Here is a 16727-nt window from a genome sequence, read left to right as displayed (position 1 = left end):
TGGGAAGCTTTCAACCATCGGGCTCAACTGGTAGGAACTGGCTTTGACTCTGATTGTCAATTTCTGAATGGAACTCACCAAATTGTCAATTCTCGAATCTTCCCAACGGGATCAAACTCCGACAAACACCGCTGTTGCCGCAAATGTTGTGTAACGGATGAACGCGGCAGTGTTGGCAAAAGGGGGAGGGTCGGAAGCTTCGCTGGTTGGTCGAACCACAAAACTTTTGACCCAGATCGAACCTTGAAAGCTTCCAACGATCTGCTCGGTAAGGCAGCATGACGGAATGGAGGGAAAAAGGTGAGTCGGCGGTGAAACAAGATAGGCTTTGCCGAATTGGTTGGGTAAATACCGAATCGGGCTACCCGGGTGGCCGGAACGCTGCCGGGTTAAATATGTTTATGATGATTGTGTTGCACATGAGCCGAAACTGGTGGTGATAATGAGAGGCAGTCTGTGATTGTTGAGACTGGGAGTGACGAGGGTATTTATATCTGGCCGGTGTAATTTGAGAGTGACGCATTGTTGTCGGCGCCACATTGTGAGATTTGGTGGTGGTGTAGGCCGGGAGATACCGGGATGTCTGAGGTGGCTGAAGAGGTCGCGGTTGGTACTTCACCGAGGACCGAGATGTCTTGTAATTAAAGACTTATCGAGGACTGAAGCTGTGGATGGAGATCTTGAGCTTTATGGTCTATAAATCAGACGAAATGATGAGTTCGAAGTTGCGAGTTTGAAGCCTGTGGATCATGATGAACCTCTTTGGTGTGGCCATAGCTCCTGAGCAGGGGCAACGTCATATTGGACAGGGGGCAGTTGCCCTTTTGAAGAGAATGAGGAATGATGATGGAGTTGATGCTCCTCTGAATACGACAGTCTAAACCCATGATCGAGAACTGTTCCTCCAGGCAACATAATTTTCACTAGGTAATTTCGAAGTAACGACAGGTAATCATAGCTTGAAGGAGCTCAGCTTGAGACACTCTCTTGAAAGCTTCCTGGCTGGTGTTTGCCATTCTCTTATGTAACATTATGAGCAATCGGTTCGAGCTTGAGACTTTTAGGTTTGATATAGATCAGCTAGGTATCTGTGTAGGAGAATAAGGATTGGGGAAAAAGGTCTCTTGCTGAAAGGGGATAGAGGGCGAGGAGGGAAAAGGTGGGTTATTGATGTAGTTGGTTTGTATTTTGAAAGAGTTTAGAGGCTGTCGTTGTTGTTGATGGGAGAAGATAGTTTAAGGGGTCGATAGTGACATAGGTTGAGGCTGGCTTGGACTTTTGGATGTACGGATGTCAGATTGATGGGGTTTTTGGGTTGTAGACCGTGGATGGATGGAGACTGGATAATGGACGACAGGACTCCACTGTGGTAGTTTAGATAATGTATCTGTCCTGTATAACGTAAATCTGGACTAAGTGACTGCTGTATTTATCCTCGACAAAATGTAAGTTCGGGCTGTCTGATAAGTTATATTGAAATCTGGGCTTCAACATCACCATAGACAAAGCTCATTTACACCCTACCTAGGTACCCATCATGCCGCTTTGCAGTCCAAGTTACCTCCCAAACATCTTGGAATAGCAAGATACTCGCTCTCCCACCCTCACCAGCAACTCCTACGCCGCCACTCCCACCAACCAACACGCCAACAACAACAACAACCACTCCTCTACAAGGAAGGTACACATTCCGACCCCCCGGCTCCCAGAGGTCCCTAACTGGCTCCCTCCGCTCGCTAGCGGATTACATCGCAACGCTAGCTTTACCGCCCTCTAGACAAATGCACAGCTGCACGATTCTATTTTTCCTAGGTTCTCTCCTCCTCTATCATACTGTACTCTTCTCTCCTCTGGCCCACATCTCTTGTACTGTATCCTTCCTTTCCTTTCCTAAGTGCCTTCCTACCGTGCTGCATTCTTCTCTCTCTCGGAACCATGACCGCACCGATACTGTGCTGACCACGCCATCTCAGGACCTCACACCTCCCTTGGCAGCCATGACAGCGAGCGCAGACTATTTCAGAGTACTTTGATTCTCTCGTTCGCTTGCGCGCGCCTTGCTCACAAGCATCATCGGAGGTCCGATAAGAGACCAGAGAGAAGAACATATGATGGGGAGATATCCCAGAGGGAGGAGGGTGTGGTGATGGGGTAACGGTGTGGGAATGCCTGGACAAGGTAGCTCCCGGACAGAATTTGCTAGTTTAGAATGACCCCTGTTGTGATGATGGTGGAGGATGTAGGTGGTTGTTGTTGCTGAAGAAGAGGGTTTAGGATGGGGGTTTTGGGGGGGTTTTGGGGGGAAGAGTGGGTTACTATATGAGGGGACTGTTTCGGTTTTGGGCGAGGTGAAAGTGGGAGATTGTCTGTTGAAAGTTGGGGCTGGTTATGTGAGAGGACCGTACCAGTCTTATATGTATACTAGCCATCGATGATCAAGACTAGATGTACGTCTTGACGAGAAGTCTACTCTATCTAGGTGTTAGATTTGAACTAGACAGACCTGATTTAGATCCATAGATAAACAAGAAATAAGGTAAGCATTCTTTGTATGGTCAAATTCTATCGGCCAAGGGGGGTACTAAATCGGCATAACACGGAATAGACAGGATAACCATATCGTGATATATACATCAGCAAAAGAAGTCTAGTCATCAGACACCTACCAAAACTCTAAGAATCCAAGGGAGGATAGATTTCGTCATTGGTTAAGTGGCCAACAGCAAAGTATCGACAATATTCAGACAGCGCAACAACCCACATCTTTCCCATTCACTATCCCCCCTTTTGTCCACGACATCTGCCACAGCGTTGCTTTTGATTTAATTTATTTTCTTCTTCTTATCGGTGCTTCCTATTGTTGTGATAGCGTCAGTCATATCTCGAGTTGGTTTTGGGAACCTTGATCAATTTTGGCCAGCGACTTGAAGCCTCCAATGTATGTACACAAAAGATCCATTGTTTTTTTTTTTTTTTGCCATCCACGTCCTGTAAACCCTGAATCGCTCGTTAATAGCCCAGTATTGTTAACCTAATCCATGAAGCCCATCCCACTCATCCGTCCGTTGGTATCATATTCCCATAACTCCTGACCCAACCCAAATTCGAATGCTCCCTGAATGATGATGGATATCAATGCTACCCCGACTCCTCTGCCGCCGCAGAATCATTCTCCTTCTTCATGGCATAGCCCTCCACAAAACCGTTTGGATCACATGGCTTTTTCAAGCTGATCCTGTTCTTCTTCACCCACTCCATCACTGCCTCGTGCCGGATCATGACCCGCCGCTGATGAGCCACTGGCTCTTCCTGCTGTGGCGTGCCCTCTTTCTCATTGTTGGCAACACCATCAGGAGCTGGCAGTGGCGCACCGATCGAACCTTCCAGTTCCGTGGGTGTACCAAGCGCAGAATGCTTCACCACCGGCCCAACCCCTGCATCCTCCACAACTCCCATGTCTCTCAACACCATCAAGCAATCCTCAGGAACTATCCAAGTGGCCTTGCTGCAGTCGTAAACATCCACTGTCGCCACTTCTTGTCCATCCTCTATGGCACCCGAGCTCGTCGGTGGGATACTCAGAAGCCACATCGCGATCTCATTGCCCCAAAACCTCTTGTACCCCTTTTTGCCCAATTCGCTAATGGGCTTCTCAGGTCCACCTAGCACTCCTTCCCGTTTGGAGATCTCGTAGCTTACGCCCATCAGCAATGACCCCAGGCCTTTGCGCTGCCATGGTGGAAAGACGAGGATGCATGCCAGGTTGTTGTTGTCCCAGGACATCTTCTCTTTCGAGAAGAACCCGACCACCTGGCTACGTGGTTGGCGAGGGGCGTTGCCGGAGCCGGATGAGGATGATGGGTGTTCTGGCGGTGTTGGCAAAGACGGTGCTGGAACAGCCGGGGTTGTGTAGACGAGCAGAAAATACTTGAAGCCGGTGACGTCAAAAAAGACAGACTTATTGTCCAAGAAGAGTTTGGCAAACAGAGAGAGATTCTGGCAGAACAGCTGTTCAGAATAATTAGTTTTATGTCATGACGAATACCAGCCCAAGACAACTTACCACATCGACCTCGCCGTCAACCTCCCAGATGCTCCACTCCCCTTGGTCTTGAACCAACTCCTCTACCATCTTTTGACTGGCATTGCTCTTCCTACCTCTGCCGGATTTGGGCGGTGGACCACATGCCTTGAGAACGGTTCGCTGGCCTTTGGGGTGGGTGTATATCTTTGAACCTGGAATAAAGTTCTTTGCCCGACAGAGTTGAACGTGCTGCCACCAAGCGACTAGCTCTTTGGAGTACTTGAAGCAACAATCGCAGACATAGAGACGGTCGAGCGTGCCGGGGCCATTGTCCAGGACTTCTTTGCCAAAGTAGGAAGGGTACCAAGTCTTGAAACAGAGGTCTCCAAGGACGACCTTGTCTATGTTTCGGTCGGTCTGTGTATTCTTGATGGCACTCTTTCGATCGGACGTCTTCGTCGCTGTTACGGAGTCGGTTTTCGACGCTGGATGGCCCGGTTGCGAGCCTGACGTAGCCATGGTGATGGGCTTGTTTCGTCCCACGGTAACGGATTGATTTGGAGGCACTGTCTGTGCGTGGCTTGAGGGTCGACCTGGTGGTCTGCCAACCGGACGAGGGGCAACAGGCGAGCGATGAGGGACCGTGGGGACAGGTAGTGACGCTGGAGCAGGCTGAGAGGGCACCGATGGTGCAAGGTTTTCAGCAACCCCAGTCTCAAGTCCGCCGCTATGCCGTGTGGAGCGCGTGGCTTTTGGTAAGTTTTCCACCGTGGTCAGAGGCACATTCTCCTTCCCTTGAAGTGCTCGAGATTTGCGAAGTGGCAATGTCACGGGTAGCTCTTCCTCCGCTTCGCTTTCGACGCGGCGGCGACGGCGTCGTGGCTCGGGATCTTCTGGTGTCGGTAGCGGGGCGGTCGAGGATTGACGAGTTGCTCTTCGTGAAGGAGCACCTGGTAAGGCGGATGTCGTAGCGGGAGCATCTTGTGTATCTGGTTCGTCGCTGATTCGTTTCTTCCTAACAAGTCCGGGCATCTTGCCTGCTCGTGATGCCCCTGAGCAATTGGGAAGCAGGCGCAAGTCGCGACGAGGCTGGAGCTTCGAAACCGAAGCTCGAGCAGGGATTAGCTGTGGGGACTGCGAACGATGAGAGATGCCAAGAGATGCCACTGGTCCTGGTGGTGGGGTGCAGGTGGAGCTTGGCGACTGGATGGATGGATGTCCAAGCTTCTGAATCTTCAATTTTTGAACCTCAACGTGGGAGATCGATAGCAACAATAGCTCCTCTCGACGTTTCTCTTTCTCGACCACATGACAGTGCCCGACGATCAATAGTGAGCCGTAGCTGCCACGATGACCGGCCATTGCCTGTACCAATGCTTGGCGCGAGAATCATCGCCTTGAGGGGTGGTGCAAAGAACAGAGGACATCTCTTGCTGGTACTGTCGAAATGATATTTCTACATAACATGAACTGCTATTGCTAACTCCCTCTGCTTAGCGCCTTCACGGGCACCCCCAACAGTATTTAAACCAAGCATCGTTTACCAGAGCATCCATCTGTTTACCGAACAATGGCACACACTTCAGCACGTTTGGCAGCGGCCAAGATGCCCCACTCCCGCAAAGGTTCTCGGAACCGATGAGGACATTGGAGACAGAGTTCGCAGAAGAAGAAGAAGAAGTAGAAGAAGAAGAAGAAGAAGAAGAAGAAGAAAACCAGGTTTCAGAACTCCCACGACGGGTCGATTGCCTCCCAAAAAAGTACTCCAACCTCTGGGATCATCTGTCAGCACAAGAGCAGGACGATGAGCTGTGGATGGATCGTGCAGGACCTTCCTTGGCCCTCACCTGGGGCTGGGCAAGACCTGTGGCGGGCGATGCGTGGAAGGGGGAGGCATTTCAGTATACCCCGTCATACCACAAGGACTTCGACTGGGCTGCGCCCGCCATGACGCTGGCTGCCCTCATGCGCTTCCCGAGCGATCAGTGGACCATCAGTGAATGGCCTCTTGCTCGCGGTGTAGCCTGCAACACATCATCCCGCCTCCCTGTCCTGACAGCCCAATTACTGCTCCGGCGAGACGCATACATGCGTGCCCGGGCACGCAAACACATCCCATTAGCTCGCTATCTCGAGGACACAGTGGCCTGGAACGCGCGAATAAAACAGCTAGAGTCTTCCAAAGGGATCACAGAGCAGGACATTGCCACCTGGTTATGGATTCTTTCCTGCCATAATGCCGACTTGCGAGTTGAAAGATTTCTTAGGAGCAGCTGCCGCAAGCCATTCTTCCTACTACAGGCCATGTTTGCCACGGACCGGCTCTTTGCCAATCCCAAAAGCTTCATGGACCTGGTCCAGTATCTCTCGGACAACTACGTTCACCGACATCGGCCTGAAAGTGAAGATAGGCATTTGCTGCCGCAGTCGAGGGGTCGGGATATGACGTGGTGGCACTTCAACGGAGTGCTACATCGCCTTGTTTGGCATACACGGGATTCATGGCCATCAGCAGTCACGGCAATCGCGCAGTTGGTCGTCGACTACATCAACACTATATCTGATGACTCTTCCAAGGGACATAGCAGCCATGCAGTCCGATCCTTTGTCTTCAACAAAGCTCTCCAATACTTTAGCTGGCCGTCGAGGATGCGTCCACTTGCCAATATGCCCTACAACTGGGCCGCCCAACGACTTGTCCTTAGCATTGCATCATCGTTCGACCCTCCCCTAGTTCCCGACAAGGAGAGCTACAGTGCTATACAAGCGGTCTTGGCTGCTCTTCCGAAAAGCAAGGGCGAGATCAAGAACGCAGAACGAATCGCAGCAACATGGCCTCCTTATCGGCAAGCCGTTGACGGGGTTGACGAGCGCCGTGACCCCGAAGAGGATTTGAGCCGGAGCTCCATGGCGGGCCTCCTTGCTCGCGAGGCTGGCTACCCTACCAATGTGATCGACCAGGGCATCTCGGTGCTGGCAGGGTCGACTTTTGGCCAGCCACCGTCCATTCAAACAAGAAGCGTGCCACTTCCAACAGTGTCAGGTGAGCATGCCGCCCTCAACCTGCACCGGAACTGGGCCTTGCAAATCAAAGCAACTAGGAACGCCCGGGAAGCTTGGCGATTGTTCCAGAGACCTCCTCTTCCCGCAATGCAACCAGACGCCCAAGTTGCTGGTCAGATGATGGCCAAGCTCTATGCCCATAAAGCGCCATCTGTCAAAAGACTCCGGCCAGGGGACGTCAAAGAAACGTTTCCGATCAATAACGGGAATCTGACTGCTCTCGAGATTGCCAGAATCACCCCTCCGGCTCCAGATGAGCTATATCACACGTTGCTCTCACAAGGGCTCAAACCGGTTGGGCACTATCTTGACATTCTCTTGACAAACGCACCTTCGAAACAGGAAGCCCTGAACTATGTTCGAGATAGCCCGTTCCACTTTGCTGGAGATATCCTGTCTGATTTCAGGCGGTGGGACACCCAGGAAGGCAAAGCTGCTCTCGGAGCTCTAGACTTTCAGCTCGTCAATGCCTGGGTTGCTATGCTGTGTCGGGTCCATGTCGATAGTGCTTCTTATACAAGACATACGACGCTCTTCACACGCGAGTTCGGATGTGGGCCGGTGGCTGAGGCCATCTTGCTCGCCCATCTCTGCCAGGCGGCTCGACCGGTACTTTCGCGGAACGACAGGAAGCCATGGCACACAATTCTGACGGCGCTTTCGAAAAAGGCTCTTCTGCACAACCCGAGAGGTCACGGGATGGACCACCTTGTGCTGACGATGGATGCGTTTCTAAGGATCTATGAGCGAACGCTGCATATCCAGGGTGATGACACCGTTGCGTTCTTGGCGCTGTGTTACATGATTCGAAAGACGTTGAAAATGGCAACATTTCAACATTCCCTCACAGAGCGGCGACCCATACCACGGAAGAAACGGCTGGCTAACCTGCTTGCTCGAGCACGTTTGCGGGCGGTGCAATCTTTTGTCAACCTCTCTAGTCCGGTTGAAGCGGGCACTCGGCTGTTCCCCCAAGACATGACACGATACCACATGAGTGCGTTGACAGTGTACCGCTACATGAAAGCGATGGCTTGCTGCGGGGATGGAAAGGAGATGGTGCATATCATGGACTGGGTCCTGGACGGGTGGATGTCGGACTACTTCTCCGAGGAGATCAAAGAGCCAAAGCAACATGCCCACCAGCAAATGATGCACACCATTGCGTACTTTGCTCGGATAGGGAAGGACCTGGTGGAAGAGGCAGAGATGGAGCGCGTTCGGAAGCGACTGGAGCATCTAGTTGAGCACCATGGTTGTACATGGGCCTGGCCCAGCGCATATAGGGGATATGGGAAGGATGATGTTATTGATTCGACTCTGGCTGCACGCTGGGCCGATCGGATTGCTCGTGCTTCTTCTGAGCAGGCTTTTGATGATGATTAGTTGAGATAGGTACTATGCGTAAAAATAAAGAAATACAGAAATGTGAGTGCCTCTCAAGTCTCACTACAACTGTCTCTCGTTGACTTTTTGTTGCTCTCGAAGAAGTGTGGGTCTGCATGAGTATGCATGGACTCATCTGATTGGCCGATGGCTTGTTTTCTCAGCGCGACTAACCCCAGAGCACAACCGCGAGGTACCACACGACTTCCAGATTGAGACATCTCCCTATCTTGTTGCTCTCTGCTTTTTGTGAAGCCATCTTTTCTTTTGGTCTGGAAGGGTTTCTGCTTCAACTTTTCTATCTTTATTTTCTCTGCCTGGGCGGATTATTGCTAATTGTCTGGTACGCATACCGTACACCCACTCCCGACTTTGTCACTGTCTGCTCTTCGGGAGAGAGGATCCCCGGCCGAGGATTTTGGACGACTTTTTCGCTTTCGAAGACCATCTCCGACCCGGACGGTTCTCATGTCGCCTGTCTCAAGGTGATCCATCGCTTCTCTCGGCTTCTTTCTGGCACACTTACCATCTCGGGATGATGAGGGTGCTGGATTCGTGGCCCTCCACGGGACATGACCTCGAGTTCAATGAGCTCATCCCAACGCATGATAAGACGGAAGCTGCCATCTTGAACCAACTACGGCCGTTGCTCCCAGCATCTCTGGATCATCTGCCTCTCCTTCAGAACCAGGATGAGCCGTCACCAGTAGTCGACTCATTACCACCATCATCACCGCCAGTCCTGCCAGCACAATGTCATGCGATTTTCCCAGACGCACATTCCCTGCCGCCAGTGTCCATGCCAGGGCCAGAAGACTCGTCCTGGTCACCGCCCCCAATATTGCCAGACAACTGCCGCGCAATCCTCCCAGATGCACCTTGCCTGCCGCCAGTATCATTGCCGGAACCTCAGGGATCATGCTCATCACAGTCTCTAGAGCCCGAACTTGTCAGTTTGGAAATGGCGGTTGTCGCCCAGGCAGTCATCGCCCAGACATCGGAAATTCTCGAGGAGGCACCAGAAACCCTCAATGAGACACCAGCACCTTGTTTGCCTAGCCCGGTCCCTCCAAATCAGCAACTTTCTGTCGAGATACCTGTTTCGACACTTGTTACGCCAAGATCCCAGCACGATGGATTTGTACCTCCCTTCCCCGTGGTTAAGGAGCGCATTGCGGTGCAGGCCCTGAAGGAGGCCCATGGCGCCATGGATGGCGATTTCATGGAATTTGACTTGGACCGGTTCTCGTTCTATCTGGATACGAAACACTATCCTTTGGAAATGAGGTCATTGCAGCACATAGGCATGAGGAAACCCACCGACCGGTACTACTTTGACGGTGTGCTCAGCTGGAAGGGTCACAAGTACTTTGTTCAGAAAGTCGAGGTGGCTGAACTTCCCATCGGCAACTATGGGGTTGAGCACCCGAGCGTGGATGGCGAAGTCTGGGTTCGTTCGGTCTTTAATTCGAGAAATGAGGTCTACTATCGACTGCGGAGGCCAACGGTTGAATACAAAAGGTTTTACGAACCGTTTGTATGGGCCATGGATCTCGCCAAGCACGTCGTCGACTATGCTGGTTACTTGCTCCAGGAAAACCGCAGTCTTTGTCTCGAAGTCTTCAAGAATTCTTTCTCTGAGTGGCTTGAGAGCACCCATGGCGGATCTGACGCTTTCCGAAAGTGGCGGCGACAGTATCCTAGGATTGACTTCAGGGTTGCAGTCGCCAACAACATCGACTTTATTTGGAAAGAAGTCTTTGGGGTTCATGGGGAAAAGAAGGCCGGCTCGATGAGGCTATTTCGGGAGGCGATGAATCTCGATATCTACGAGTCTACCAAAGCTGTGCCGGAGCTCCCGAAGCTTCTGGAGGGCAGGCCGATGAAGCAGGATGTTGAGGTGGCTCCGACCATCGTAACGCCGTATATCAATGAGTTGTTTGGACATATGGTTCTTGGGAAGGTATTCCATGTGGTGTCAAGTCCAGATGGAGGGCTTCGAACACCAGTGCCGGCCCGGGAAGCGACACCAGATGTTCAGATCAAGATGGAGTGCAATGTTCCTGGGAGGCGCCGAGGGACCACACAATTTTTACCTCTCGACGTTACTGATGCAATCCAAGTTGGCGACACCATCTCTACTCCACACGACGATGAAAGCACAAACACCAAGTGGAAGAAGGAAGAGGGGGTGACCGACTCGCGCTGGTTCGGTCTGGTCCAAAAGGTTTACAAAGCCAAAGATGGCGCCCGAAGCTTCGATGTCACGTGGCTATACCGACCTGCAGAGACGCCGTGTTGTTTGATGCGATACCCTTGGCCGAACGAGCTATTCCTGAGCGATCATTGTACATGTGAGGAGGGCAAGCATGCCAGGGTTAAAGAGCACGAGGTCATGGCTGTCCACAAAGCCAACTGGTTCGGCAGCCCAGAGACCAGCGGTGACGACTTTTTTGTTCGGCACACTTACATTGTGGAACACCGACGCTGGGTATCACTGCAAGAGTCGCACATCAGATGCTCTCATGGGTCGGAGAAGCTCGGTTACAAATCGGGCGACACAGTCCTGGTACTGTTGAACTTGTCGGACAAATATACGGAACCTTGTGAGATTGTCAAGGTGTTCAAACAAGGCAAGACCATATTCGTGCGGCTCCGGAGGCTCCTCAGGCGCGGGGAGGTCGACTCTGTGGTCAAGAACGCCGCCGCCAACGAGCTCGTCTATACGGACAAGTTTGTGGTGATGAAGCCTGACAGAATCACAGGGAGATGTCAAGTGCGCGTCTTCGAGGCTGATTCACCTATTCCAAGCCCATACAATCGCGGCGGAACTGGGAATCTCTTCTATATCACCCACCAACTTGACGGCACTCGACAAAAGGTTGTTCCTCTTGGCAACATACCTTTGACCCTGCGTCAGGGCTTTGATCCAAGGGCAGACAATGTCCGCAAGCTGCGGGGAATGGACTTGTTCTGTGGGAGTGGTAACCTGGGACGAGGTCTTGAGGATGGTGGCGCCATTGAAATGCGTTGGGCTGCCGATACTTGGGACAAGGCTATCCATACCTATATGGCCAACGCCCCTGACCAAGACATTGTGCATCCTTTCTATGGCTCGGTGGATGACCTTCTACGGCTAGCTCTGGAGGGAAAGTTCTCGGATAATGTTCCTCGACCAGGCGATGTGGAAGTCATCTCAGCGGGCAGCCCCTGCCCTGGGTTCTCACTGTTGACCATAGACAAGAAGGACCTCAAGCAAACAAAGAACCAGTCCATGGTGGCGTCCTTTGCGGCCTTTATCGATTTTTATCGCCCAAAGTACGCTGTTCTCGAAAACGTCGCCTCGATCGTCCAAGCACACCAAAACCGAAGCCAAGACACGCTGTCCCAGCTGTTCTGTGCAGTCATCGGCCTGGGTTACCAAGCTCAGCTGGTGAATGGGGATGCCTGGACCCACGGTGCGCCCCAGTCGCGTAACCGGGTGTTTCTCCTCATTGCAACCCCCGACGTGCGCTTGCCTGAAGCACCCGCACCCTCACATTCCCACTATCCGGGGACAAAACAGCGGGGTATTGGGAAACTGTGCAATGGCGAGGCTTATGTCCGGCGATTTCTTGATATTCCCACGCCGTTCAAGTACACCAGCTCGTCCGAGGCGACGGCAGATCTGCCCGACATTATCGATGGCATGGTGGATGCTTGCGTATCTCACCCGGAGCACCGTCTAACTATAGGCTTCACCGGAACTATTCGACAGCAGGTGGCTGTAATTCCCATTTTCCCCCACGGCATGAATTTCGTCAAGACGTGGAATGGCGGAAATGGGGTGATGACGGCGGCGGACAGGGAGCTGTTCCCCAGTGGTGAGGGCACGATGCGCGGTCGGGTTGCCAGCACCGCACAGGGGTGGTCAAGACTTGCGCCGAACCTTACGTTCCCTACCATCACGACGGCGTTGGACCCTCGGGACGCGAGGACCGCGAACGGCTTGCATTGGAGGGAGAGCAGGCCCTTTACCTTGGCAGAGGCTCGAAGGGCGCAGGGGTTTTCGGAGGAGGAGGTGCTGCTGGGGAGGCAGTCGGATAAGTGGAAGTTGGTGGGGAATAGTGTGTCGAGGCACATGGCGGTGGCGTTGGGGCTGAAGTTTCGGGAAGCCTGGACGGGGTGTTTGGGGGATGATGGTCGGGGGAGGAGGGAGGGTACGATGGAGACAAGTGTTGAGGATGCAGTGGAAGAGCAGCTCAGGAGGGAGGAGTGGGAGGAGATGGCGGGGTTGGTGGCTACGAATGTTGATGAGGTGGAGGGCGTGGAGATTAACGGGTATGGTAACCGGGTTTTGTCTGAGGAGACGGTTAAGGGGGGGTGGGGGGGCATGTTAGCAAGATTCAGCAGGTTGGGAGGGTGATGGTGGCTCGAATGGCGGAGAGAGCTTCTACTGCGGGCAGTTCTAAGGTTGCTCAGAGCGAGTCGGACAATGCGGTGCAGTCGCTTCCTTCGCCGTGTACATCACCGGAGAAGTCGCCGGGTCCGACGATTGTGCGGATTTCGGGGGATGATGGACATTGAAACGCTTGGTTGTGTTGGAATGAGCATTGTTTAGTATACACATTATGAGTGTATGGGGCTTTGGGGAGGAGGGGGGAGCATATTTCCAGTTTCAGTCGATTCAGCATAAGATACCCGGGGTGGTTTGGTGGGAGTAGAGCTTTTTTGCATTGGAAGAGATGTATGTATATATCGAGAGAGAGATGGAGGGAACAGAGGGGGAAATGCGGTCATGATCTGGATTCAGTATCGTTATTTGTGTATACAATTCGGGTAGGAGGGATGTCGGCAGGAAGTTGGGGTGGAGGATGGGTATATAAGTTTGGATGCATGTATTATCGACAGTGCAAAAGAAGTCTTTGAACATGTCAAAGGATTGAAGTTGTGACTTGTGTGTTCATGTGGTGACGTTGTGAAGCAGGGCGTATTAAACTCGAGGCAGCTACTACTTCATGAGAGGGGGTAAGGATTACTGGAATTCTGGTGCATGTGTAGGTGGTGAGGGTTAGGAATGTTATCTTGGTCATACACAAAGGAGGGTTATGTATAGTAGCTAGCTCATCCGGCAAAAGATGGTGCGCAGATGCTGTGTGAAAAATGAGGGGTTTTTGTTTCCTCTTTATAACCCACTCGGAATGATTTGAGGACACTCCAGTCCGCAGAGATGAAGTGTTCAGAGAAAAGTGAGGCTCAACAGGGGGGCGGGGGGTGGAATTCCCAAGCGATTGGTGCCAGCGGCTACGAAGTCGGTCTTGGCAGGGGTAGGTTGCAGACCAATGAGAACGCTTCGGCGCTTGTTTCAACGACGACGAGGAAACGTCAGGCTGGTGAGAGGGAAATAAATGGTAGGTTCGTGAGCGCTTGGAGATTAGACGCATTGTGGGACATCCCGGCAGTGAAAGAAATTGTAAGGCGGGCGGTTGCTGCTGGGGTTTGCCAACTGGACTGGGGGTGGGAGTTGTGCAACGACCACCAACCAAAGGGTTTGGCCGAAGTTGGAGATGTCCACGCGCTGATGCGGGTTGGGTGGTGGCCAGGTGTTCCGGCCTGGTGGAAGATGTTGGGGCGGTGGTGATATGTGATGATACCAAGGCTGGAGTGGAGGGGGAAGCGCAGGTAATATCGTGAGAAAGAGACGCGGTTACGGGCTTTCGGGGAACGTGTGTGTGTGTGTGTGTGTGTGTGCCCATCTCTTATACATTTCTCTCCCGCACGTCATACCCTCTCTTTCTCTTCTTTATCCCTTGTCTCACACACACACACACACACACATATATATATATCTTTTCCTTTTCTCTCTTGTCGATCAACTCCCCAATATCCTTGCCAGTTGGCAAACATCTCTTTTGTTGTCATCTTTTTCATCTTTTTCATCTTTTGTCTATCATCATCACTTGCGTGGCATATATCTATATCATTTTTTTCTGTTTCAGCACATCTTCCCATCAAGAACGAGACCTCTCTTTGCTACATAGCATAACGGATTTTTCTGGGCTGGTCCTACATCTCTCTTTTTTATTCTTTTTTTATACGATTTTTCTTTGGTTCGAAGGCAAAGCAAAGATGCGCCTTACAACAACATTAATATCGCTACTTTTGGGGTCGGTTGCAGAGGCCGGTCCTCTTCAGTGGAGGAGGGGATCGAATGGGAATGGGCATCAGGGGAGGAGGACGGTGGAGGAGGAGGAGGGGGTGGGGAGGATGAAGTGGGCGAGGCAGTTTAATACTACCGTTGGGGGGCCGGTGATCACGACGCGTACGAACATCGAGACCACGGTTGTGACGACGATTGTGCCGGAGACGACGGTGCCGGAGACGACGGTGACGGAGATTGAGGAGGCTGTACCTACTACAACGACGAGGAGTTTGGTTAGCCAGGTCACGCTGCCGTTGGTTGGGGCGCCGGAGACGAGCGCCGGGGCGGGGTTGGAGACTTCTACTGCTGAGGCGACGGTGACGGGCTTACCTGGGGCTACAGTCAGCTCGATTGCGAGTTCGGGGGTGGAGAGTTCTGTGGGTGAGACGTCGGTGGGGGAGGTTACTGCTACCGAGACTCTTGCGACTGAGACCTCTACTGTTGAAACTTCGACTGTCGAGACTTCAACAGCGGAGACATCGGAGACCGCGACTGCTTCCCTCGAGACCTCTCTAGTCGAAACATCCACGCCCGCCACGAGCCTCGCCAGTGAGACGGAGACCTCCGTTGAGACATCAAAGCCGTTGCCAACTTCAAGCACGCCGCTGATTATTTCCTCCTTTCTTACTCTATCGGCCACCGCGACTGGGACTGCTAGTACCGATCTCACCAGCACCGCTACTACCGAACCCGCCGACCTCACAAGCAGCCCGACAGAGACTGGTGCTACTAGCACTCTCCCTACCGAAACCGCATCAACACCGGCCACCTCAGCCGCCAACGTCACCGTCACCGGCGAGCCCAACACCGCCATTCCCACCGCCATCACCAACCTCCCAACCGCGACCGCAAGCATCCCCACCAATGAGTTCAGAAACAACATTGCCCTGGCCCAGGAGTACAACACCATCTTCTCAGAAACCACCATGTCCACCGCCTGCAACGTAGGCCAGGCCGCCTGCGTCAACCACAACGTTGTGAAGTGCTCCGAGAATGGAAACAACTTTGAGCTTCAGCGCGAGTGCCCCTCCGGCACAGCCTGCTTCGCCATGCCCTTGAACAATACGGTCAACGGCGTCATCATCGGGTGCGTCGATCCTGATCTGGCGCAGGAGACCTTGGGAATTGTGCCAGCGGATATGATCCCCAATCTCCCAAGCGATGCCCCTTCCACTCCTCCCGCAACGACTGCACCTGCCTCGAGCACACCAGCGGATACATTCACCGCAACAGCAACCATCACAGTCTCTTCCGGCGTCGGAACAGTCACCGAAACAGACGTCGATACTACCCCCACAGAGTCACCAGCACAATCCATCACCAGCACAGCAACCATCACGATCTCGACCGGCATCGAGACAGTCACCCAAACAGGGGAAGCTCCCATCCAAACCGAGACAACCCCCCTCACAACCGCCATCACCAAAACTGCCACCATCGACCTGACCTCAGAAACAATAACCATGACCATCACCCTCAGCCCAACCCCCCGCTTCCCCCAACTCGACGAGACCATTATCCCCCTCCCCACAACAACCGACCTCCCAAGCGTCGAACCCTTCCTCCCCGCGCCTGTCGAGAGCGAACCCCTCCAAACATCAGCCACCCCTCCCCCGATCATCTTTCCCACTCCTGAGCCGGTTCCAACCACAACAACGACGAGGACAAGATTGTCGGTTATTCCTATCGAGGACACCACCACCATCACCACCACCGCCACTCCCACTCCTATTCCAGAGCAAACAACAACAATCCCAGACGTGGCAAACGGAGGGCAGGAGAAAGAGGCAACGGTCACGGTGACGGAGAGGGAGACAGTGACGGAGCAGGTGCGGGAGACGGTGACGGTTACTGTTGGTGCTTAAGCGATTGCCGGAATGTCTGGACGTCTGGTCTTTTGGAAATTAAAAATAAATAAAAATAAACATTTTGATACCTTTCTAGAGCGTATTTAAAGATGGTGAATAGGTTCAAGGGATAGCGGGGGTGCGCATTAACTAGGTATCTTTTGAGGCCTGTTACCTATCTTTAAAGGCCTTTAGAGATAATTAATAGGCCCTTAAATGATAGATA

The 16727-nt window shown here is 52.6% G+C and overlaps 4 protein-coding genes across 4 annotated transcripts; 3 read left to right on the top strand and 1 right to left on the bottom strand.

The window, feature by feature from the left end:
- Positions 1 to 2858: 2858 nt before the first annotated feature.
- SAS2 (SAS complex subunit) lies at positions 2859 to 5223 on the bottom strand. The gene is made up of 2 exons (XM_062891327.1): positions 4064 to 5223; positions 2859 to 4008 (listed from the first exon to the last, which is right to left on the bottom strand). The coding sequence occupies exons 1-2, from the start codon at positions 5054 to 5056 to the stop codon at positions 3139 to 3141; spliced, it is 1863 nt and encodes a 620-aa protein (XP_062742659.1). The 5' UTR covers positions 5057 to 5223; the 3' UTR covers positions 2859 to 3138.
- Positions 5224 to 5280: 57 nt separating this feature from the next.
- QC762_509110 (uncharacterized protein) lies at positions 5281 to 8528 on the top strand. Its single transcript, XM_062891326.1, has 2 exons — positions 5281 to 5460; positions 5522 to 8528. The coding sequence occupies exons 1-2, from the start codon at positions 5398 to 5400 to the stop codon at positions 8471 to 8473; spliced, it is 3015 nt and encodes a 1004-aa protein (XP_062742658.1). The 5' UTR covers positions 5281 to 5397; the 3' UTR covers positions 8474 to 8528.
- Positions 8529 to 9011: 483 nt separating this feature from the next.
- QC762_509100 (uncharacterized protein) lies at positions 9012 to 13039 on the top strand (the record flags this gene model as incomplete). The annotated part of the gene is given in 2 exon segments (XM_062891325.1): positions 9012 to 12847; positions 12853 to 13039. Coding segments are annotated over 2 exon segments (4023 nt in total).
- Positions 13040 to 14581: 1542 nt separating this feature from the next.
- Positions 14582 to 16519, top strand: QC762_509090 (uncharacterized protein; the record flags this gene model as incomplete). Its single annotated transcript, XM_062891324.1, is given in 2 exon segments — positions 14582 to 14815; positions 14831 to 16519. The coding sequence occupies 2 exon segments, from the start codon at positions 14582 to 14584 to the stop codon at positions 16517 to 16519; spliced, it is 1923 nt and encodes a 640-aa protein (XP_062742656.1).
- Between the last annotated feature and the right edge of the window lie 208 nt (positions 16520 to 16727).

The sequence above is a fragment of the Podospora pseudocomata genome, chromosome 5, assembly GCF_035222375.1.
Source record: "Podospora pseudocomata strain CBS 415.72m chromosome 5, whole genome shotgun sequence".
NCBI classification, from domain to species: domain Eukaryota; kingdom Fungi; phylum Ascomycota; class Sordariomycetes; order Sordariales; family Podosporaceae; genus Podospora; species Podospora pseudocomata.
The sequence above is the reverse complement of the archived record's forward strand: the minus strand, read 5'-3'. Positions and strand labels throughout refer to the sequence as shown.